The sequence below is a fragment of the Liolophura sinensis genome, chromosome 9 (assembly GCF_032854445.1).
Source record: "Liolophura sinensis isolate JHLJ2023 chromosome 9, CUHK_Ljap_v2, whole genome shotgun sequence".
Lineage (NCBI taxonomy): Eukaryota > Metazoa > Mollusca > Polyplacophora > Chitonida > Chitonidae > Liolophura > Liolophura sinensis.
The window spans coordinates 2686015-2708679 of NC_088303.1; the positions used below are offsets into that span (position 1 = coordinate 2686015).

General features: G+C 40.5%; 1 protein-coding gene across 3 annotated transcripts; it reads left to right on the forward strand.

Annotated features, from left to right (window-relative positions):
* Nucleotides 1-442: 442 nt before the first annotated feature.
* LOC135474868 (probable tRNA N6-adenosine threonylcarbamoyltransferase) lies at nt 443-21997 on the forward strand. 3 transcript variants are annotated; one of them, XM_064754505.1, is made up of 13 exons: nt 443-503; nt 4713-4858; nt 7478-7597; nt 8570-8669; nt 11645-11720; nt 12227-12322; nt 12720-12769; nt 13384-13462; nt 18656-18755; nt 19739-19795; nt 20007-20082; nt 21032-21130; nt 21851-21997. In XM_064754505.1, exons 2-13 carry the CDS (start codon nt 4744-4746, stop codon nt 21888-21890), a joined length of 1008 nt encoding a protein of 335 aa, XP_064610575.1. In that variant the 5' UTR covers nt 443-503; nt 4713-4743; the 3' UTR covers nt 21891-21997. The 3 variants fall into 3 exon arrangements, with proteins under 3 accessions (XP_064610575.1, XP_064610577.1, XP_064610576.1); XM_064754507.1 differs by having other exon boundaries at nt 21066-21130; XM_064754506.1 differs by lacking the exons at nt 443-503; nt 4713-4858 and adding an exon at nt 6390-6484.
* Nucleotides 21998-22665: the final 668 nt, after the last annotated feature.

Below are 22665 nucleotides of genomic sequence, written 5' to 3' on the forward strand. Positions count from 1 at the left end.
GCTACTTCTGATTTTACTTCTGCTCTTTTGAAACAAACATATAAAAATATCCACTCTTTGTGTTACATGCATATTGTATATATATATATGTAATGCGAAACACAACTGTTAAAAACACCAATTTCTAATTTTGAAATGTGTTCATTTTCCACCACCTCCAGCACCACTGTCAACATTTTATTGAAGTTATGTACACATGTAACATTAAGACAATTAAAACATCAAGAGAATTAAATCAGTCTTTCTTAAATCCTCTCTGCTATTTTAAAAAGACTTATTTTATCTAGGGCGGAACTGGTGGGTGGACACTCGAGTCAGTTATGTGTTGTACACTCAAAATATACACTTGGGTGAATAAACGATGTTTACAAGTTTCATGGTAACCGACACCCTCTTGTTGACCCTCTTCTTGTTTTGATCCGTAGTAAGCCTGCGCAGTAGCAATACCCGGCAGCATGGCTGGACTCCGAAACCGAACAACGTAGATTGGAAACTTTGTGCAGGTACAGTGATCAGATCACGATAGTGAAAACGATTAAGTCTTTTTGAATGGTAGTGGGTTTATAATTATGTGTATGTTTTGAGCTGTCGGATTTAAAACCAGAAGAGCTGTCAACATTTCAAATAGTTTCGCCACCTGTGTTGTGCACAGCGGTACGCCGGTAGGGTAGGCTTATGACAGTAAGCGTCAAGTCTATGTTGACTAAGTAATCCGAGCACAAGACTGAGCAGGAGGATGAGAAATACAGGGTAGGCCTGCTCAGCATCTGGGCACAGACCTCAAAACTTACATAAATGACGGAAAACAAAAGCTGAACTGAACTGAAAGAAATCTGGACATCTGGACAAAATGACTTTGGCCCAACCCGGTGTCAACTTTGGCCCAACCCGGTGTCAACTTTGGCCTAACCCGGTGTCAACTTTGGCCCCTTAATAGCTCTTTTTTTCGCCCGCACATGCAACAACCCAGGTATATTCCATTCAGTGAGGATACACGAGACCCAAATTCACCACCTCACAGTCATCGCTAAGGCAGCAGCCATTTTGCCTTCACCACAGTTACAGGTCTTGGAAAAGTTATTGTTCCTAGATGTCGCATGCGCGTTAAATTTGAAGTGACGAGCATAATGGATACCTTGTTTAGAAATGTTCTGCCATGTCAGGGCTGGTGTGCCATTACCGAATGGAATATACCTGGGATATGGCGTGAGCGGGCAATCTGAGAGGTAAGACCCAAAGCTGACACCAGTTTTGGGCCGCAGACATTGTTTAAATAGCACTTATCGGACATGACGTGAATCGGTGAATGATTTGCCATTGGTTACCCCTGTAACTACGATACCCGTCAGCCCAGTAAAAGGTGAGGAGTTGAAGTTGCCACCTGGGGCTACTTTTGGTCTGTACATAACCACTAATAAAAGACAAATATGATTAAAATATTTACTGCAGACTGGTATACATGTAACTTTCAACGCTCAAACATTCATTTACACATGCAGACTGATCTAACGCTATTAAACATTGCAAGTATCAAAGCAGAGCCTTGTTATAATCACAAAGATTTTTCATTGTGAACTTCATCCGCTGTAGATGACTGATTGGCTGTTAATCCTTCATTCATTCAAATCTTTAACTTGACGTTTTCCTCCACCCAATGACTTTGTTTGACATTTTTCTACTCTGGGAAAAACATTGAATTCTACCCCCACCACACCAGCAACAAATGTCAACTGTTGATTCTATACCATACTGGACTGTAGCAATCGGAATTTTATGGAAGATCATGATGGACTGTGAAACTCGCTACTGTCATGTGGACTGTAGCAATCGGAATTCTATGGAAGATCATGATGGACTGTGAAACTCGCTACTGTCATGTGGACTGTAGCAATCGGAATTCTATGGAAGATCTCGATGGACTGTGAAACTTGCTACTGTCACGTGGACTGTAGTAATCGGAATTTTATGGAAGATCATGATGGACTGTGAAACTCGCTACTGTCATGTGGACTGTAGCAATCGGAATTCTATGGAAGATCACAATGGACTGTGAAACTCGCTACTGTCATGTGGGCTGTAGCGATCGGAATTCTATGGAAGATCATGATGGACTGTGAAACTCGCTGCTATTAGTTATGCCATCTGTTTGAGACTTTTGTTCTAGGGCATAGGATTCAGAGTTTTCCTGTAGCAGATTTAACATTGCTTTCAACATTATTTCAGTCATATCGTGGCGGTGTAACCTTGTAACAGGCATGGGGCCTGAGTTGGCCTCGGACCCCCATTAATTTTCCATAAGCGACAATGTTAACGTCTAGCGCTGTAGCTCAGTCCCAAACATTCCGTGGCCATTAAGCTTTGGTGCATACCTGGCCCAGCCTGTGAGAAAGAAGCCATAAAAATCTTGACATAGGTTGACCGTCAAAAGCTGGACCTTTCCATGCCGGCAGCTGGGAGGCGTGCCTAGCAACGCCAAGGGGACGTCACTCGTAGCCTCATCACTACCTCACACCTTGTGTCCTCTCGCCCATAATTTCAAACTTTCATCAATAAAGCTCATACCTCCTCAAAGTTTAGACAGTTTCCAGCATTTTAATACCAAGCATGCACCTGTGCACAAAAAATGGACGCCTGGGAGCAAAAAAGACTTTATACCCTAAAATTCACAGAACTACAATCGTCCCTACCGAAAAACGGAAGTTGTAATGGGGGTCTGTGTCCAGTTGGCAAGCTTGCCAGCACAGCACGATGACCCAGGTGTCCCTGTGGCCAAGGTGGCAAGCGTGCCTGACTGGGCACATTGACCCAGGTGCCTATGTGGCTGAGGAGGTAAGCGAGCGTGCCTGGACACAATGACCCAGGTGCCCGTGTGGCCGAGGAGGTAAGCGTGCCTGGCTGGGCACAATGACCCAGGAGCCTCTGTACCTAGGTGTTAAGCCTGCCTGTCTGGGCACAATGACCCAGATGCCTCTGTGACCGAGGTGTTCAGCCTGCCTGTCTGGGCACAATGACCCAGGTGCCTCTGTGGTTAAGGAGGTAAGCGTGCCTGGCTGGGCACAATGACTCAGGTGCCTCTGTGGCCGAGGTGGTTAAGCGTGTCTGCCTGGGTACAATGACCCAGGTGCCTCTGTGACCGAGGTGGCAATCCTGCCTGGCTGGGCACAATGACCCAAATGCGTCTGTGGCTGAGGTTGTAAGCCTGCCTGTCTGGGCACAATGACCCAGATGCCTCTGTGACCGAGTTGGTTAGCCTGCCTGGCTGGGCACAATGACCCAGGTGCCTCTGTGGTTGAGGAGGTAAGCGTGCCTAGCTGGGCACAATGACCCAGGTGCCTCTTTGGCCGAGGTGGTAAGCATGTCTGCCTGGGCACAATGACCCAGGTGCCTCTGTGGCCGAGGTGGCAAGCCTGCCTGCCTGGGCACATTGACCCAGGTGCCTATGTGGCTGAGGAGGTAAGCATGATTGCTTGGGCACAATGACCCAGGTGCCTCTGTGGCCAAGGAGGTAAGCGTGCCTGTCTGGGCACAATGACCCAGGGGCTCAGTGACCGAGTTGGTTAGCCTGCCTGTCTGGGCATAATGACCCAGGGGCTCAGTGGCTGAGTTGGTTAGCCTGCCAGTGCGGCTTAGTGAACCAGGAGCATCTCATCAGTGCAGTCACTGTGAGTTCAAGCCATGCTCAAACTGGCTTCCTGTCTGGCCATACGTGGGAAGGTCTGTCAGTAGCTTGCGAATGGGCATGGGTTTCCTACTGGGCTCTGCCCAGTTTCCTCCCCCAATATAATGTTGGCCGCAAAACACAAATCAGATAATAAATAAATTGTGGCAGGCAGGGCCAAATGTCAAAATATTTATAGATATCCTCTTAGATATAAGGTTTTGAACTACTGACTGGTGTTTGTGTCAGACAAAGGAACAAGAGTTTTTATGATTTTAAACTCCAAATTCTTCACTCAGCGTTTATATATTTATATATATATATTTATATATTCACATCCAACTTTCTGCAGTATTGGATGCAATAAGTAAATACATGTGTTAAAAAGTTGCGATATTATTAACAGATGTATGGGCACATTTGTTTTCAATTCTATTAACAAGTGAAATAAAAGTTCAACCAATGGGAAGTAACTTTTGAGCTAGAAACGGAGGGAATGTCTTGAGTCTGATTATCTCCCTTGGTTTAGACTCTCAGCTTTGTACAATAGACAGAAGCATATGTTCAGTGAATGTATAATAAATCTTTGAATATAAGAAAATTAGAGGAAGATTTTCGTGAAGGTTTAACCAGGTTGCTCAGGTTAATCTACTGATCCATATACCACGCATCCACATACAAGAGGAAAAGGAAAATAATAAAAATAATTAAGAACGCAATTTTATTATATAATTGAGTAAACAATAGCACGAGGTCAGAAGTAACGAAAACTATTTTTGATGTTTTTCAAAAGGTTTAATAAACTATGTAAAACATTTTTGTTTATGGCCAATATAATTAACCTAACAATCATGTGTTTAGGCCTACAGTGTACGTTGACTTGCCGTCAGTTTTCCTCCGGATTCTGCCCAGTTTCCTCCCACCATAATGTGGCTATACACCGTGGAGTATACCTTATGGGTTGCTCTATTTTCTGTTGTGTGAAATAAGGAACAAACTGTTCCTGGTTTCCACATACTAGTAATTGTTTTTTTTTTGTGCTTCTATTCTTCAGCAGGGTACCTGATTTGTGAAGACTTGTGACAATGGTTGTGGCTATAGGGTTTGAAGGCAGTGCCAACAAACTGGGGATAGGCATAGTGAAGGATGGTGTGGTATTATCTAACCCTCGTCACACCTACATTACCCCACCTGGGGAAGGTGAGTGACAATGGTTATGACTGTAGGGTGTGAGGGTAGTGCCAAGAAGCTGGGGATAGGCATAGTAAAGGATGGTGTGGTATTATCTAACCCTCGTCACACCTACATTACCCCACGTGGGGAAGGTGAGTGACAATGGTTGAGACTGTAGGGTGTGAGGGTAGAACCAACAAGCCGGGGATAGGCATAGTGAAGGATGGTGTGGTATTATCTAACCCTCGTCACACCTACATTACCCCACCTGGGGAAGGTAAGTGACAATGGTTGTGACTGTAGGGTGTGAGGGTAGTGCCAACAAGCTGGGGATAGGCATAGTAAAGGATGGTGTGGTATTATCTAACCCTCGTCACACCTACATTACCCCACGTGGGGAAGGTGAGTGACAATGGTTGAGACTGTAGGGGTGTAAGGGTAGTGCCAACAAGCTGGTGATAGCATAGTGAAGGATGTGTGGTATTATCTAACCCTTGTCACACCTACATTACTCCACCTGGGGAAGGTGAGTGACAATGGTTATGACTGTAGGGTGTGAGGGTAGTGCCAACAAACTGGTGATAGGCATAGTGAAGGATGGTGTGGTATTATCTAACCCTCGTCACACCTACATTACCCCACGTGGGGAAGGTGAGTGACAATGGTTGTGACTGTAGGGTGTGAGGGTAGTGCCAACAAACTGGTGATAGGCATAGTGAAGGATGGTGTGGTATTATCTAACCCTCGTCACACCTACATTACCCCACGTGGGGAAGGTGAGTGACAATGGTTGTGACTGTAGGGTGTGAGGGTAGAACCAACAAGCTGGTGATAGGCATAGTGAAGGATGGTGTGGTATTATCTAACCCTCGTCACACCTACATTACCCCACGTGGGGAGGGTGAGTGACAATGGTTGAGACTGTAGGGTGTGAGGGTAGTGCCAAGAAGCTGGGGATAGGCATAGTGAAGGATGGTGTGGTATTATCTAACCCTCGTCACACCTACATTACCCCACGTGGGGAGGGTGAGTGACAATGGTTGAGACTGTAGAGTGTGAGGGTAGTGCCAACAAGCTGGTGATAGGCATAGTGAAGGATGGTGTGGTATTATCTAACCCTCGTCACACCTACATTACCCCACCTGTGATAGGTGAGTGACAATGGTTATGACTGTAGGGTGTGAGGGTAGTGCCAACAAACTGGTGATGGGCATAGTGAAGGATGGTGTGGTATTATCTAACCCTCGTCACACCTACATTACCCCACCTGGGGAAGGTGAGTGACAATGGTTGTTGACTGTAGGGTGTGAGGGTAGTGCCAACAAAACTGGTGATAGGCATAGTGAAGGATGGTGTGGTATTATCTAACCCTCGTCACACCTACATTACCCCACCTGTGATAGGTGAGTGACACTGGTTATGACTACAGGGTGTGAGGGTAGTGCGAACAAGCTGGGGATAGGCATAGTGAAGGATGGTGTGGTATTATCTAACCCTCGTCACACCTACATTACCCCACCTGGGGAAGGTGAGTGACAATGGTTGTGACTGTAGGGTGTGAGGGTAGTGCCAACAAGCCGGGGATAGGCATAATGAAGGATGGTGTGTTATTATCTAACCCTCGTCACACCTACATTACCCCACCTGGGGAAGGTGAGTGACAATGGTTGTGACTGTAGGGTGTGAGGGTAGTGCCAACAAGCTGGGGATAGGCATAGTAAAGGATGGTGTGGTATTATCTAACCCTCGTCACACCTACATTACCCGACCTGTGATAGGTGAGTGACAATGGTTATGACTACAGGGTGTGAGGGTAGTGCCAACAAGCTGGGGACAGGCATAGTGAAGGATGGTGTGGTATTATCTAACCCTCGTCACACCTACATTACCCGACCTGTGATAGGTGAGTGACAATGGTTGTGACTATAGGGTGTGAGGGTAGTGCCAAGAAGCTGGGGATAGCAATATTGAAGGATGGTGTGGTATTATCTAACCCTCGTCACACCTACATTACTCCACCTGGGGAAGGTGAGTGACAGTGGTTGAGACTGTAGGGCGTGAGGGTAGTGCCAACAAGCTGGGGATAGGCATAGTGAAGGATGGTGTGGTATTATCTAACCCTCGTCACACCTACATTACTCCACCTGTGATAGGTGAGTGACAATGGTTATGACTGTAGGGTGTGAGGGTAGTGCCAACAAGCTGAGTATTCACCAGCACCTCCATGTAGAACTGCTGTGAACGAGGAATCTGCTGGAGTTACCAGCTTTGCGAGTGAATTCTGAAGGAGTGAATTCTTTAGGTGCTAGTAAATGATGAGTGGGGCTAAGAGTATCGGGGCATCTTGATGTTATTGTAAAACAGCAGTGGGAAACTTTTATGTACAAACTGGTAGCGTATAACTGATTGAAGAGAACATACATCAGTTCAGCTTGAACCCGAGGCACCATTACATCATTGGGATGCGGGCCTTAGCCATGGAAGTTTGCCAATGATTTCTCAAGGGTTTCAGATTTAATCTAACCATTCCTGTTGAAAATTGGTATAAATGAAAAATCTCAAATGTATACATAGAACATCTATAAAATAAGTAAATAAACAGAGTGAGTGAAGAATTTGAGGCATATGGATGATTTGTTTGCATAGGCTTTTTGCCCCGTGACACAGCCAACCATCACCGTCAGCATGCCCTGAGCATCCTGAGACAGGCGCTAACCGAGGCCAACATTACCCCACAGGACATAGATGTGGTTTGTTACACTAAAGGTAGGAACACGTATATGTAGTTTTGTTACACTAAAGGTAGGAACACTTATACTTAGTTTTGTAACACTAAATGTAGGAACACTTACACTTAGCATCCTGAGACAGGTGCTAACTGAGGCCAACATTACCCCACAGGACATAGATGTGGTTTGTAACACTAAATGTAGGAACACTTACACTTAGTTTTGTTACACAACAGGTAGGAACATTTATCCCTTCTTTTTGTTTGAGCCCATTAAGTCTGTGTGTCCCAAATATTTCATCTTTTATATAAAAATCTTGTCTGTTGCCACCATCAGAATCTTGTCTTTTGCCGTCATCAAAATCTTGTCTGTTGCCACCATCAGAATCTTGTCTGTTGCCATCATCAAATCTTGTCTGTTGCCATCATCAAAATCTTGTCTGTTGCCACCATCAAAATCTTGTCTGTTGCCATCATCACAATCTTGTTTGTTGCCATCATCACATTCTTGTCTGTTGCCATCATCGAAATCTTGTTCATGTTGCTAGGTTGTCAGTTCTAGTTGTGAGAAATTTGTTTTCTCAAGAGTCTGAGGAAAACAATGTTTGCTTAGAGACAATGCACAATTTGAATAAAAATGATAGCCATGTTCATCAGCCTTGTGACTTATACCCTGTAGCTCTTTGAGAATTTATATGCACTTGAGGCCTGTTCATTGATTGAAAGTTTGGGATGAAAATGTTTTTGACAGCTAAACACAGTTATCAAAGTCTATCCATTCAGTATATTGCAAAATTTCACCTACATGTAAGTAACAGCTGACATGCAATTGATCAGCAATATAAAATGTAAACTAAAAGCAGCATTTAGAATACATTTACTTGTATGTATGTATGTATGCACCACTGGATTTGTTAAAAAATATTTGATTGTATTTTGAGAATCCCTTCATATATAATTAACTCGATAAGTGATATTGTCTGAAGTTGTAAATGTTAATGGTTTTGAAGGCCCAGGGATGGGGGCGCCACTTGTGTCAACTGCCATTGTGGCCAGGACTGTGGCTCAGCTGTGGAGCAAACCTATGGTAGCTGTCAACCATTGCATTGGACATATCCTTTCTTGTAAAATATTACTTTGTAAGTTTGCTTTCAACCATCACATTGTTCATATCCATCTTGTAAAATATAAGCGTATCATTTGAATTTGCCTCTCAGTCATTGCAGTGAAGGGTCATTTAATCATTGCATAAGACACATCATATTAAGTAACATATTAGAGCCTTGTGTTAAATTGGTTCTCAAAAAGTGCATTGGACATATCCTTTGTTGTAAAATATCACTGAAAGCCTTGTGTGGAACTGGATCCCAACCATTGCATTGTTCATATCCATCTTGTGAAATATTGGTGTGTCACTTTAATTTGACTGTCAGAACCTTGTGTTAAATTGGTTCTCAACCAATGCATTGGACATATCCTTTGTTGTAAAATATCACTGAAAGCCTTGTGTGGAACTGGATCCCAACCATTGCATTGTTCATATCCATCTTGTGAAATATTGGTGTGTCACTTTAATTTGACTGTCAGAACCTTGTGTTAAATTGGTTCTCAACCAATGCATTGGACATATCCTTTGTTGTAAAATATCACTGAAAGCCTTGTGTGGAACTGGATCCCAACCATTGCATTGTTCATATCCATCTTGTGAAATATTGGTGTGTCACTTTAATTTGACTGTCAGAACCTTGTGTTAAATTGGTTCTCAACCAATGCATTGGACATATCCTTTGTTGTAAAATATTGAGTGTATTTTTTGAATTTAGCATTGGACATCACATCAAATTTTTTGTAAAATATTACAGCATTGTGTATGTTTAGCTCTCAGCCATCATCTTGTTCATATCCTTTTCTGTAAAATATTAGTTATATGGTTTGAATGCGTCTGTCAGCCAGTGTATTGGACATATCTTTTTATGCAAAATATTGAGAACATTGTGTGAATTTGACACTGGACCTACACAAGTACTTGTAGTGTTCACCCACATGGTTTCCTCCCAACATGATGCTGGCTGCCGTCATATAAGTGAAATCTTCTTCAGTACGGCGTAAAACACCAATCATGGCTGCCGTCATATAAGTGAAATCTTCTTCAGTATGGCGTAAAACACCAATCATGGCTGCCGTCATATAAGTGAAATCTTCTTCAGTGCGGCGTAAAACACCAATCATGGCTGCCATCATATAAGTGAAATTTTCTTCAGTGCGGCGTAAAACATCAATCATGGCCGCCATCATATAAGTGAAATTTTCTTCAGTATGGCGTAAAACACCAATCATGGCTGCCGTCATATAAGTGAAATCTTCTTCAGTACGGCGTAAAACACCAATCATGGCTGCCGCCATATAAGTGAAATCTTCTTCAGTATGGCATAAAACACCAATCATGGCTGCCGTCATATAAGTGAAATCTTCTTCAGTACGGCGTAAAACACCAATCATGGCTGCCGTCATATAAGTGAAATCTTCTTCAGTACGGCATAAAACACCAATCATGGCTGCCGTCATAGAAGTGAAATCTTCTTCAGTATGGCGTAAAACACCAGTCATGGCATGCCGTCATATAAGTGAAATCTTCTTCAGTACGGCATAAAACACCAATCATGGCTGCCATCATATAAGTGAAATCTTTTTCAGTATGGCGTAAAACACCAATCATGGCTGCCGTCATAGAAGTGAAATCTTCTTCAGTACGGCGTAAAACACCAATCATGGCTGCCGTCATAGAAGTGAAATATTCTTCTTCAGTATGGCGTAAAACATCAGTCATGGCTGCCATCATATAAGTGAAATCTTCTTCAGTATGGCGTAGAACACCAGTCATGGCTGCCGTCATATAATTGAAATTTTCTTCAGTATGGCGTAAAACATCAATCATGGCTGCCGTCATATAAGTGAAATCTTCTTCAGTACGGCGTAAAAAAACCAATCATGGCTGCCGTCATATAAGTGAAATCTTCTTCAGTATGGCATAAAACACCAATCATGGCCGCCGTCATATAAGTGAAAACTTCTTCAGTACGGCATAAAACACCAATCATGGCTGCCGTCATATAAGTGAAATCTTCTTCAGTATGGCATAAAACACCAATCATGGCCGCCGTCATATAAGTGTTCTCTGATTGATATATGGTCATCGTGTACATTTATTGCTTTGTACATCTTCTTTCTTTTCAGGTTTGATGTTAGGTTTTAATTTCTTTTGGGGAAATATGTTCTGATTGCGCTGTATAGTGTTTGACATCATTCACCAGCCAGCGACTTGACCTTGTCCTTACAATATTTCCAGAACTAAAGTGTGGATCTATTCAGCCAATTTATCTTGAAGCTTCCTGACAGGGGCCTTGAGAATTGAATAACTTTTTGTTTGTTCGCCTCCTAGCTCATCCCTTCATTAATACTTTTGAGATTTTGTCAGGCACTGTTAACCCTTGTCCTTGCCATTTCTCCTGAGTTAATGAGGCAATTTAATCAAGGGCCTTGCCTTGTCAATTGTCAGTTATTTGTGGATTGTCCGTTCACTTGATCACCATTTTCATGAGTATTTTTGACATTATTGAAACTTGATTCTAACTTTGTCCTTGCTGTATCTCCAGAACTGATGGGCCAGTATTTTGACATTGTGGCAAGCAATAACCTTGTCAGTTTGATATCTCAAGTGGAGGTGGGACAGATTGAATTAATATTGGATTGAAGCTTAATAATGAGATAATTAGACCCCTACATCACAAGGTAAGAACTGATCACGTTTAGGAACATGTCTTCATACTTGATTTCTTCAATAGTCTGATTGTCCGTTACGGCCTTTATAATAAGAACAACTTTTGGAAGCAGGGAGACATACACATAGGTTTTGGCTCCAAAACTTTTTTCTAGTTCATTCTTTCACTTTGTTGTGAAATCGATGACATCGCATGTTTTTGGTTATGGTATCTGCTACTGCTTTGACATGCTAGAAACCTTTAAAATGCTCATTGTAAAACTGACAATGTCTGTCTTAACACATTGTATTAGACTTAACCTTGAACACACATAGAGATGGGACGCTTGATCACAGGGGCAAAGAATCCAACAGTTCTGTATGTGAGTGGAGGTAACACCCAGGTAAGCACAGGTACCCTGTTCCTTACCATCTGCTACTGTGCCTTAAGGATACCCAACTGGAACAAATCCCGTAAACCTTTTTTGGCTAAAGTCATGATGTGCAAAATGACTTTGACCTTTAGTTTGGGATCCTACAAGTTAATAGTGATAAATTCCTCTGAAATGTTTTACAGTCAGACAAATTTGTCACAGTTTGAACCTCTCTAATTATGAACTGTATGTTATAATGTATTAGATTTTACTTGTTCAAATTTAGCTATTTCTGTTCCTTTATACCTACATTTATTTTTTTTAGAAAGGTTTTACCTCATTTGACCAGTTACGAACCTAATGATGTAATACGGCAGCTGAAATAGCAGATCTGGATTTGAACTCTCAACCCCCTGTTTGAGAGTCTATTGTCTGCTATTAAAACAACACCTTTTTACACGACAGGATACAGTTGATAGAAGCATTAATCATTGGTATAATTCGTACAAGTTGATTTCATGGCAGATTTTCCACAGGTAATAGCCTACCTGGAGAGACGGTATCGAATATTTGGGGAGACGATTGATATTGCTGTGGGTAACTGTCTTGATAGATTTGCCCGAGTCCTCAAGGTAAAGTAAGCTTATGTTAGTACACGTTGCATGGACACAGGTGTGTATGGTGACCATTTGTTGGCTGTGAAAGAGACATGGTGTTCTTTATATGATATTCAAAATGTTCAAAACCAGAAGGAAATGAATGCAAGTAAAATTTTCAGGTCAGAAAGGTAAATGGCAGTGTATTTTATTGATATTTCTTGCTGATTGAATATTATTATTCCTAAATGATATAAACATAAATCAGAGACAAAATTGATTGAAAAACCAGTGTATGCCATGATGGTGTCATTTTGAATGAAATAGATTCAAAAGTGATTGAAAAACATAAATGTTATGTGACACTGTAGGAAATTTGAATAAAGAGGTGTGAATTGCGAGTACAAACTATGGAATCATGTTGCTTTTCCAGCTGTCTAATGATCCCAGCCCTGGATACAACATTGAACAACTGGCCAAAAAGTGAGTCAGGTTCAACGGAATATTATTCAGTTTTGTTTGCTGGCAAAATATATTTCAGCCATTATTTTAGCAATTTTAGTTCCATGCTTCTTTGGCGATACTCTTTTATCATTTGAAACTAGATGCTAATGCTCCCCTGTGATTTACTAGATGGTATATGTCGTGTATAGATATATTCACAGAGGGTAGTTGTGTATTTTAAAGGTAAATGATGTAAAATGTCCTCTTTGACTAAAAATATTTTTTGTTGATGCTGAGAGTTTTTAGAAAGGTGTTTTGAGGTTTCTTTGGAAAGTAACTTAATATTGTACTAAAAGTGTTGAGGATTAATATTGCATAGACGCTGTATAAAAATTTCCCAAAATGAGCCTGGATTGGCCCAAATCTGTCAAAGTATCAGCTTCTATTCGTACACCTCTCACTGACGGCGTTATGAGGTGTGCTAATCTTTAATCGAAGTAGCCTGGAAACTCTTTAAAGCTATTGTACTTGTAGTCCTGTAGCAGAACTTACTGGTCTGCCAGAAGGCAGCATTAGCCTTATTTGACCCACATAGATTTTAATGAAAGCAATGTTAAACCCCAAGTATAAATAAGCAAACTTGAATTTTCCAGGGGAGAGAAGCTGGTTGAGCTGCCATATGTGGTAAAGGGGATGGATGTGTCATTCTCTGGACTACTTTCCTACATCGAGGTAGGTTGATTTTCTAAGCTATTGCAGATTATTTGGACTACATCTTGTATTCATACACCATTGTACAGTTATGTATTTGTTGAATTCTGTAACGTTCCACAACAAGTGAGGTTGTGTAAGCAGGCCTGTAGGGATTGTGTAAACAAGCCTGTAGGGATTGTGTTAACAGGCCAGTAGGGGTTGTGTAAACAGGCCAGTAGGGATTATGTAAACAGGCCTGTGGGGATTGTGTACACAGACCTGTAGGGATTGTGTAAACAGGCCTGTAGGGATTGTGTGAACAGGCCGGTAGGGATCGTGTGAACAGGCCTGTAAGGACTGTGTAAAGTGGTCTGTAGTGATTGTGTAAACAGGCCTGTAGAGATTGTGTAAACAGGCCAGTAGGGATCGTGTGAACAGGCCTGTGGGGATTGTGTACACAGACCTGTAGGGATTGTGTAAACAGGCCTGTAGGGATTGTGTAAACAGGCCAGTAGGGATCGTGTGAACAGTCCTGTAGGAATCATGTAAACAGGCCTGTAAGGATTGTGTAAAGTGGCCTGTAGTGATTGTGTAAACAGGCCTGTAGAGATTGTGTAAACAGGCCTGTAGGGATCGTGTGAACAGGCCTGTAGGGATCATGTAAACAGGCCTGTAAGGATTGTGTAAAATGGTCTGTAGTGATTGTGTAAACAGGCCTGTAAGGATTGTGTAAACAGGCCTGTAGAGATTGTGTAAACAGACCTGTAGAGATTGTGAAAACAGGCCTGTAGGGATTGTGTAAACAGGCCTGTAGAGATTGTGTAAACAGGCCTGTAAGGATTGTGTAAACAAGCCTGTAGGGATTGTGTAAACAGGCCTGTAGGGATTGTGTAAACAGGCCTGTAGAGACTGTGTAAACAGGCCTGTAAAGCCTCATAGTTTAGATTCACTGTAAAAAGCAATCCTGCCTGTGGGCAGCTCAAAACAGTGGATTATTCTGTGTGCTTATTTTATTTTTGCCACCCTTAGTTAATATGTTGGTGATTTGTACCCAGAACTTAGCAGACTTCACAGGGCATTCCTGACAAAAACTACCATGGTTAAATATGTCATTCAATTAATTAATTAACTTTGCAGGCTTCATTGCATGGTTTTGTGGAGAACTCGGTCAGAATTTGGCTTCCATGTTGAGACAGACAATTTTTGGTTGAATAGTTACGCGGTATTTTGTTTTACTCTGTGAGACAATTGCATCCTGAACTTAGCAGACTTCACGTTGCCATTTCAGAAAATAAAAAGCACCTCAAATTTTCTTAACATCACTTTATAATCTGTGACAAATTATTGCTGCTATTGGCCAAAGTTTTAAACCCAGAGATTTTACAATGAACTTTCCATAAATTTCAGTTATATAAAATTGTGAATATTTATGTACATCATTATAGTGAACAAAACGACCTTGTAAGTGGTGTTTAGCTTTGGTTCAGCACTATGGCTGAGCGTACCACAAACTCACTGTTGATTTTTTTTTTCAAATCAGTTCCTGACAAATGTGATCCAAATTTCCCATTTCTGCCCTTGACACAGTAAATTTTTTTGTCACTATAATCAGACAAGCATGATCTGATTTGCACAGCTCTCTGAGGAAGGTCAGATATAAAACAATTTGATGGTAATCTTGACAGCAATGGCTTTGGCCATTCCCTGGTTGGACTCTTTCCACGCCCTCTGGTGAAGGCTGCAATTGTATATGTCCCATGGCATGGTGAGAGGAGGGGAAAGCACTGTTCATGTCTGTGTGCCAGGAAAACAACGTGTCAATGTAGTGTAACTGGCAAGCTTTCCGAAACTAAAAGTAACCTTGACTAGCTGCATTACTAGACATACAGCACCATATTTTGTAAGTTTCACAGGAAAACTAAAGGTTTCAAAGCTTTTCATATCATTTCAGGTAAACTGCCTTACTTATGTAATATCTGTCAGAATTAATGTCTGTCTTGGAATATACTTACCTCATCAGGCAAATTGAACAGAAACTGACAAAGATTGTATGTCATGTACATTGAATAATGTTATTCATTAATTCTAAACCTCCAGTCATGCACATTGAATAGTGTTATTCATTAATTCTAAACCTCCAGTCATGCACATTGAATAGTGTTATTCATTAATTCTAAACCTCCAATCATGCACATTGAATAGCGTTATTCATTAATTCTAAACCTCCAGTCATGCACATTGAATAGTGTTATTCATTAATTCTAAACCTCCAGTCATGCACATTGAATAGTGTTATTCATTAATTCTAAACCTCCAGTCATGCACATTGAATAGTGTTATTCACTGATGATATAGCTCCAGCCATGCACATTGAATCGTGTTATTCATTGATGATATACCTCCAGTCGTGCACATTGAATCGTGTTATTCATTGATGATATAGCTCCAGTCATGCACATTGAATAGTGTTGTTTATTGATGATATACCTCCAGTCATGCACATTGAATAGTGTTGTTTATTGATGATATACCTTTAGTCATGCACATTGAATAGTGTTATTCATCGATGATATACCTCCAGTCATGCACATTGAATAGTGTTGTTTATTGATTATATACCTCCAGTCATGCACATTGAATAGTGTTGTTTATTGATTATATACCTTCAGTCATGCACATTGAATAGTGTTGTTTATTGATTATATACCTTCAGTCATGAACATTGAATAGTGTTGTTTATTGATGATATACCTTCATTCATGCACATTGAATAGTGTTATTCATTGATTGCTCTTTGCCCTTTGCTTTCATTGCTAGGTTTCAGCCTAGTCTCTCTTAGATAAGGATTAACTTTTTGTTAGCAAGCAGACAGTTTAATGTTCCCATCAGTTGTTTCTAGAAACTTTAGGATTTGCTGGCAGTAACTGTAATTTTGACTAGCCTGAAGACTCCATCATTGACAAAATCTGTAATTTTGACTAGTCTGAAGACTCCATCATTGACAAAATCTGTAATTTTGGCTAGTCTGAAGACTCCATCATTGACAAAATCTGTAATTTTGACTAGTCTGAAGACTCCATCATTGACAAAATCTGTAATTTTGGCTAGTCTGAAGACTCCATCATTGACAAAATCTGTAATTTTGACTAGTCTGAAGACTCCATCATTGACAAAATGCATGCAAAGAGAGCAAGCCGAATGTGTGGTAATAATTTGAAGGGGTCATTCCTTGGGGGATCGGGGGTTATTTCTGGTCAGTTTCTGCCCTAATATCTTTCACCTTTAGCATGGGTTAGGGTTGGCTAGTATTCCTAACCCTGCTGTTTTCCCACAGCCGCTGCTGTAAACAAGCACCTGTTGAGGCACATTATTATTTTACTGCCCAGAAATGCTGATTGAGTCACCCGCCATCTGATTATAAACTGAATCATAACCCCCATGATTTCATCATGTGGCCAGAGAAAAAGAGTCTTTAGGCTTAAAGCTGCCAGTTTTGGTTTTCATTGTTTTTATAATGACACTCAGTTCATTGACGAACGTGGTCATTTTTTTTATAAAGGATACCAAATTTATAACTTTAAAGATAATGTCATGCCTGATGTTTGAATATTGATTTCCATTTCAGATTTTTTTTCCAGGTTGGGTGCTTTGGTGAACAAAATAAAATGAAATTAGCACAAAATATGTAAATATCTTAACTTTGTGGATAGTATTAGGTATTTATTAAAAAAAGACATGCTGGAAACTAACATGTGTATTGTTTAACTTGACTGAGATATGTAAGCCTACATCAGAAGAGCCTTAGGCATGGACAATGACATGATAAAGATAAAAATGTAAAACCATGATTAAAACAGATTAACCATATTTTGTACCCTCAAAACCAGAAAAAGGACAAAAAGAAAAAGAAATATGTTCCCTGGGGCATTTCCCAAGAATCTGATCATTATTATTGAGGCAAATGACACTGTAATTACTCTCAGATACAATGATAAGATGAGCTTCCTGTTAAATAAATGACTACTTGACATTTTGTTTGAGGAAATTAACTGTGTTTTCATGGTTTCCAGCTGTTCTCAAGGTGATATGAAGGCAGTGTAGGCCATGACCTAGTTCTCAGCACATTCTCATTCGATATCTCCAGTTAGCAAGAAGCCTCAAGAAATTGGATGAGTACATTCATCATCACTTGTCAAGATTGAAAACCAGATCACTGTTGTGGATAATTTGATATTCTTCTGGTTTCTCTTGTTATGACATTAAGCAATCAGGCAGAAGATATCCAAAGACTGGCCTTGTAAAATAATACTAAATATTAAAAAGTCAACATAAAACTCATGTTTTCAAAAACCTGCGTTTTTTGGGGGGTGTACAAACAGAAGAAAAGAACAAGATTACAATGTTACAGGGGAGGGAAAGTGTTCAGTATGTTTCTGAATAGCTGTCATCTTATTGTAAAAAAACCACCATAATGTGTATTAATCTGTATGAAATGTTTTTTGTACACTGCTTCAGCATGACAGGAGAATCACGCACACATTTCAGACCACATGTGTACACAGTATTTATACATGTATTTGTATAACGAGAAAAACGAGGAAAAAAAAGATGTCATTTAAAATTTTAGTTTGAGTTTTCATGCGTTCTTTACATGTGGGAAGGCCTTGCAGCAACCTAGTGATGGTCATGGGTTCCCAGTACTCTACTTCCCCCCACTATAATGCTGGCCGCCATCCTGTGAGTGAAATACTCTGATCAAATAAATAAGTAAAATACCAAGACAGTGCAGCACTTAATATAAAGGAGTGCTGCTTCGTAAAAAACGTAGAAAGCCAGCTGGCCTCTGCGTCTGCATCATCCCTCTCATAGCAGTGGTAAACCAAAGTCAAAATGCAACGGACAGAGCAATTTCACTGAAACACCATAAACTATCATATTTTGGTAAAAAGCCAAAATTAAACATGCGTATTCAAAAGGCTTATTACCTGAGCGAAGACTTCTCAGAACACGCTGATATACGTTGTTATGAATGACGAGGCTCTGACCATCACTGATGTTTGTTCAGTACTTCAGCATTCACATTGGTGAGTTTATGCATTGCTTTTACTCATGCTGCTTAGTTCAGGAGAAATTTCTATGATAACACATCCTGAAAATGAAGTTGCCATGGTAGTGGTGGTTGCGGTGATTTTAGTTTTCACTAAAAAGGCCCCTTTTTGTTTACCTTTTTAGGACATTGCCCCTAAACTGATTGCCTCAGGAGATTACACACCAGAAGACTTGTGCTTTTCTCTCCAGGAGACTGTGTTTGCCATGTTGGTGGAGACAACTGGTAGGCTTAATTTTACCAGGAGTATACATACATGAGTGTGTCTTCAGATGACAACTGCGTGTTTGCTTGTGGCTAATCAAGACAAAAAAAGAAATTGCCTTTCTCAAATATCAGCATCTTCTGTGCACGTTCCGAAAATTGGGAAAGTGGGTTGCATGATAAGCTTTCAAACTTTAGAATCATTTTAACACCATAAATATTACAGGTACGACTATGATGTTGACTGAAAGGCAATCATATGAGCTATTCTGGGTCACCACAGGACATTTTTTGATGAACTGACCTTAATATACTTTGTCAAGCTAGGTTGACTGGCTTTTAACTCTTGTGGCGATAACTGAATCAGTGCTCTGTGTCAGGTGAGTGCCTTTTTGTGATGATAACTGAATCATTGCTCTGTGACATTTGACTGGTATTTAACTCTTGTGGTGATGATAACTGAATCATTGCTCTGTGTCAGGTGAGTGCCTTTTGGCATTGATAACTGAATCAGTGCTCTGTGTCAGGAGAGTGCCTTTTGGCAGTGATAACTGAATCAGTGCTCTGTGTCAGGTGAGTGCCTTTTGGCAATGATAACTGAATCAGTGCTCTGTGAGTGCCTTTTGGCAATGATAACTGAATCAGTGCTCTGTGTCAGGTGAGTACCTTTTTGTGATGATTACTGAATCAGTGCTCTGTGACATTTGACTGGTATTTAACTCTTGTGGCGATGATAACTGAATCAGTGCTCTGTGTCAGGTGAGTGCCTTTTGGCATTGATAACTGAATCAGTGCTCTGTGTCAGGTGAGTGCATTTTGGCGATGATAACTGAATCATTGCTCTGTGTCAGATGAGTGCCTTTTGGCGATGACCAAATGGGTTATGTTTACAGCAGTATAAGATTTCATTGTTGATGGGGATTTTTTGTGAAAAAAATTAACAGTAGATTAAACTGTACAATTTCTTATTTCTGTGTAATACCAAAACCGATTTTACGTTCCAGAGCGAGCTATGGCCCATTGTGGCTCTGATGAGGTGCTAATTGTAGGTGGAGTGGGATGTAAGTTCTAATTTCTCATTTGTGTTTTCTGTTTAACAATGGAATACGTGCAGTGCATTATGAGCTCTATTACTTGCCATGCTTTATCACAAACATGAGAAAACTTGGTAATTCAGTGACTTTTTTGTGTTTTATTAACGTGAATATAATTAATAGATATAAATATAAACAGAGGTAAGCAGTTTTGTGTTTTTATGTTGTCCTCTCAAAGGTAATAAAAGATTACAGGAAATGATGGCAATAATGGCAAAGGAAAGGAGAGCAACTCTTTATGCTACTGATGAGAGGTAAATGTTTATTTATTTTTTTTATTTAATTGTTGCTTTACGCCGTACTCAAGAATATTTCACTTATACCATGGCGGGGACCAGCATTAGAGTGGGAGGAAACCAGGCAGAGCCCAGGGAAACCCACAACCATCCGCAGGTTGCTGACAGACCTTCCCGCTTACGGCCGGAGAGAGAGGTAAATGTTGATTTTTAAACGGTGTAAACATATTTTTTCATTTTATTATGGTAAGGCATACTTATGCAGGCGTCGATGACAAAATGCTTCTGTATTTTCTGCAATAGATATGACCATGTTTGGACTAAAGTGTTTCCGTTGTCATTACGTGATAGCATATTTTATTACACTGGTCTCACCTTAACCATCCATCAGTCTGTTTTTCCCTCTTTCGCCCCATTGTTCACTTCAGTTTTTGTTTCGGTACATTAATGCATTCTTCATGCATATGATCTTAGTTTGGTATGCGATTGAGTTATGTAACTGTTCCTTCTCCTGATTGTCCATTTGCTTTCTGGTCAGTTTGGTTCATTCCTCTACGTGTATGGACTGCGGATTCCTGCGTTTGATCTCAGGTTTGGTTGCGGTATTCTTTGTCATGAGACCTTGTCTGGGATGATGTTCTGAGAAAAAGGATACCCAAAGCTTATAAGGGGGTGTACACGCACGCCATAGGGTATTAGAGTATAGAGGTATCTTACCAGCATACTTGTATGCAATCTTCATTTCTGAAAAAACGTTAAATACCTGGCGCTATGCTCCAGTTAATTTAATACATGTAACAACAGTCATGAAAACAGTGAACAGGAGATTGAAGTAGCTCTCTTGTCTGATATCAGACTGATAGGTCTGTTTGTCTTGAGCTGACATATCATTGCAGATCACGCAATGTTGCACTAATTTTTGTATTTATATTTATTTTTATGTTATTAGCGATCATTGTTTTTCAAGGTTTTGCATTGATAATGGTGCGATGATTGCACAGGCCGGCTGGGAGATGTTCAGGTCAGGTCAGGTGACAGCGCTTAACCAGACAACCTGTACACAAAGGTGGGTCAAATGTTCACTTAGCGGTTTGATAAGACATGAATGTGACCAGAATACTACTACATATACTTACATGGACACTCAATGAAAGGATACGGAAGTATCCCATCAGTATAGTACAGGAGGTCAATGTATCGACAAATCACATCAGTGGAATGCTCTGCTGAAGCTTCAAGTTGAATGGTTTGTCAGGTGCTTGCTGACAGATGGTGGGTTTTTTTTCCTGAGCTCTACCCAGTGTTTGTCTGACATTCTTTGTTACTCAGTTATAGGATACGCAAATATATATAAGCGTATAAAAATATACAGGCCGACGTCCAGCCCAATATGAAGATTATTCATACCATATAGTTGCGTATTTAACGTATTTAACCATTTAACGAATTTATCTTGCAAAGACCCATCAATTCAATGCAGAAGACCGATGTATAGATGAATCGCTACAGCGATGTGACCATTGTATTCACAACCCAACGAAGGCAGATGACCGACTCATTTGACGTCGTCTGAGGAATTTGAAAATATATTTGTACCCCCACGTGATCGTTGTTGTCCAATGAAAAGCGAAGTATTTTGTCTGAGGCGGGATAAAAACCTGATTTCCACAATATATAAGTGAAACCTCGTTGAATACGGCCTTAACCACAATACGACCTTGACCACAATCAATTACACTTGTCAGAATATGTGTAAACACATATGCCTTTTGCTTCTTTTCCTAAGATTTCGTACCGATGAAGTTGAAGTCACTTGGAGAGGATGACTCCCATAGTCAAGGTCATACAGTCCATGGAACCATTGTTCTGTATTCATTAACATCAGTTGATCATAATCAGCTCATCAATAAAATATTTAAAATTTTTCTATCAAGATGATTGTCTTGGGGACATTGTTTCCAGCCTTCTGTCAAGTGTGTTCACATTATAAAATATCAAATATACTAATACATCTGGCCTTTAGGTCAACATTTCCAGTGAATGACTCGTTCATTCTTTGACATTTATTGGGAAATCACCCAAAAGGGTTCCGCAGAGAACAGTGAGGTGGGATATTTAAACACATGATGTATGTGCGCCCCCCAAATTAAGAAGGGTTAAAAACATGTTTATTTTGAAGATTTTAAGATTACTTCTTAAGATTACTCCTTGTTAAGTCGCTTATGTATCATTTGTTACCCACTGTGCTTACCTTTGAGTAAGATCTAGGTATCGCTAAACTGTGCAGATTGTTCACAAAGTTTTGGGTGGTAGGAACTTTCGAGCCCGTAAACCTGTACACGTAGATTTCTTTGGACATGTGAGCCGCAAATTTGTAAAAATTTGAGCATGCTTTGATAGGAGAGAAATCTAGAATAAATACAAAACTAGAGCGCCCATTGCATTGCGTGGTCCCCAACTGACCAATGAATTGCAGGATCGTGCCAGAGCATTGAGTATTTGACTTAACTGATCACCTGGATTCCTTATACGAATAAGTAAGACCAAGGTTTTAGGATCGCCGTCTCAAGTAACGCTATTTTAGGATGCCGGCGAACTTCA

Excerpts from the sequence above, each read along its gene's own strand:
- LOC135474868 (XM_064754505.1), top strand. The coding sequence starts at position 4,744 with ATGGTTGTGGCTATAGGGTTTGAAGGCAGTGCCAACAAACTGGGGATA. Across the intron at positions 4,859-7,477 it reads CATTACCCCACCTGGGGAAG|GCTTTTTGCCCCGTGACACA; the intron begins GTGAGTGACAAT and ends TTGTTTGCATAG. Across the intron at positions 19,796-20,006 it reads AATTGTAGGTGGAGTGGGAT|GTAATAAAAGATTACAGGAA; the intron begins GTAAGTTCTAAT and ends GTCCTCTCAAAG.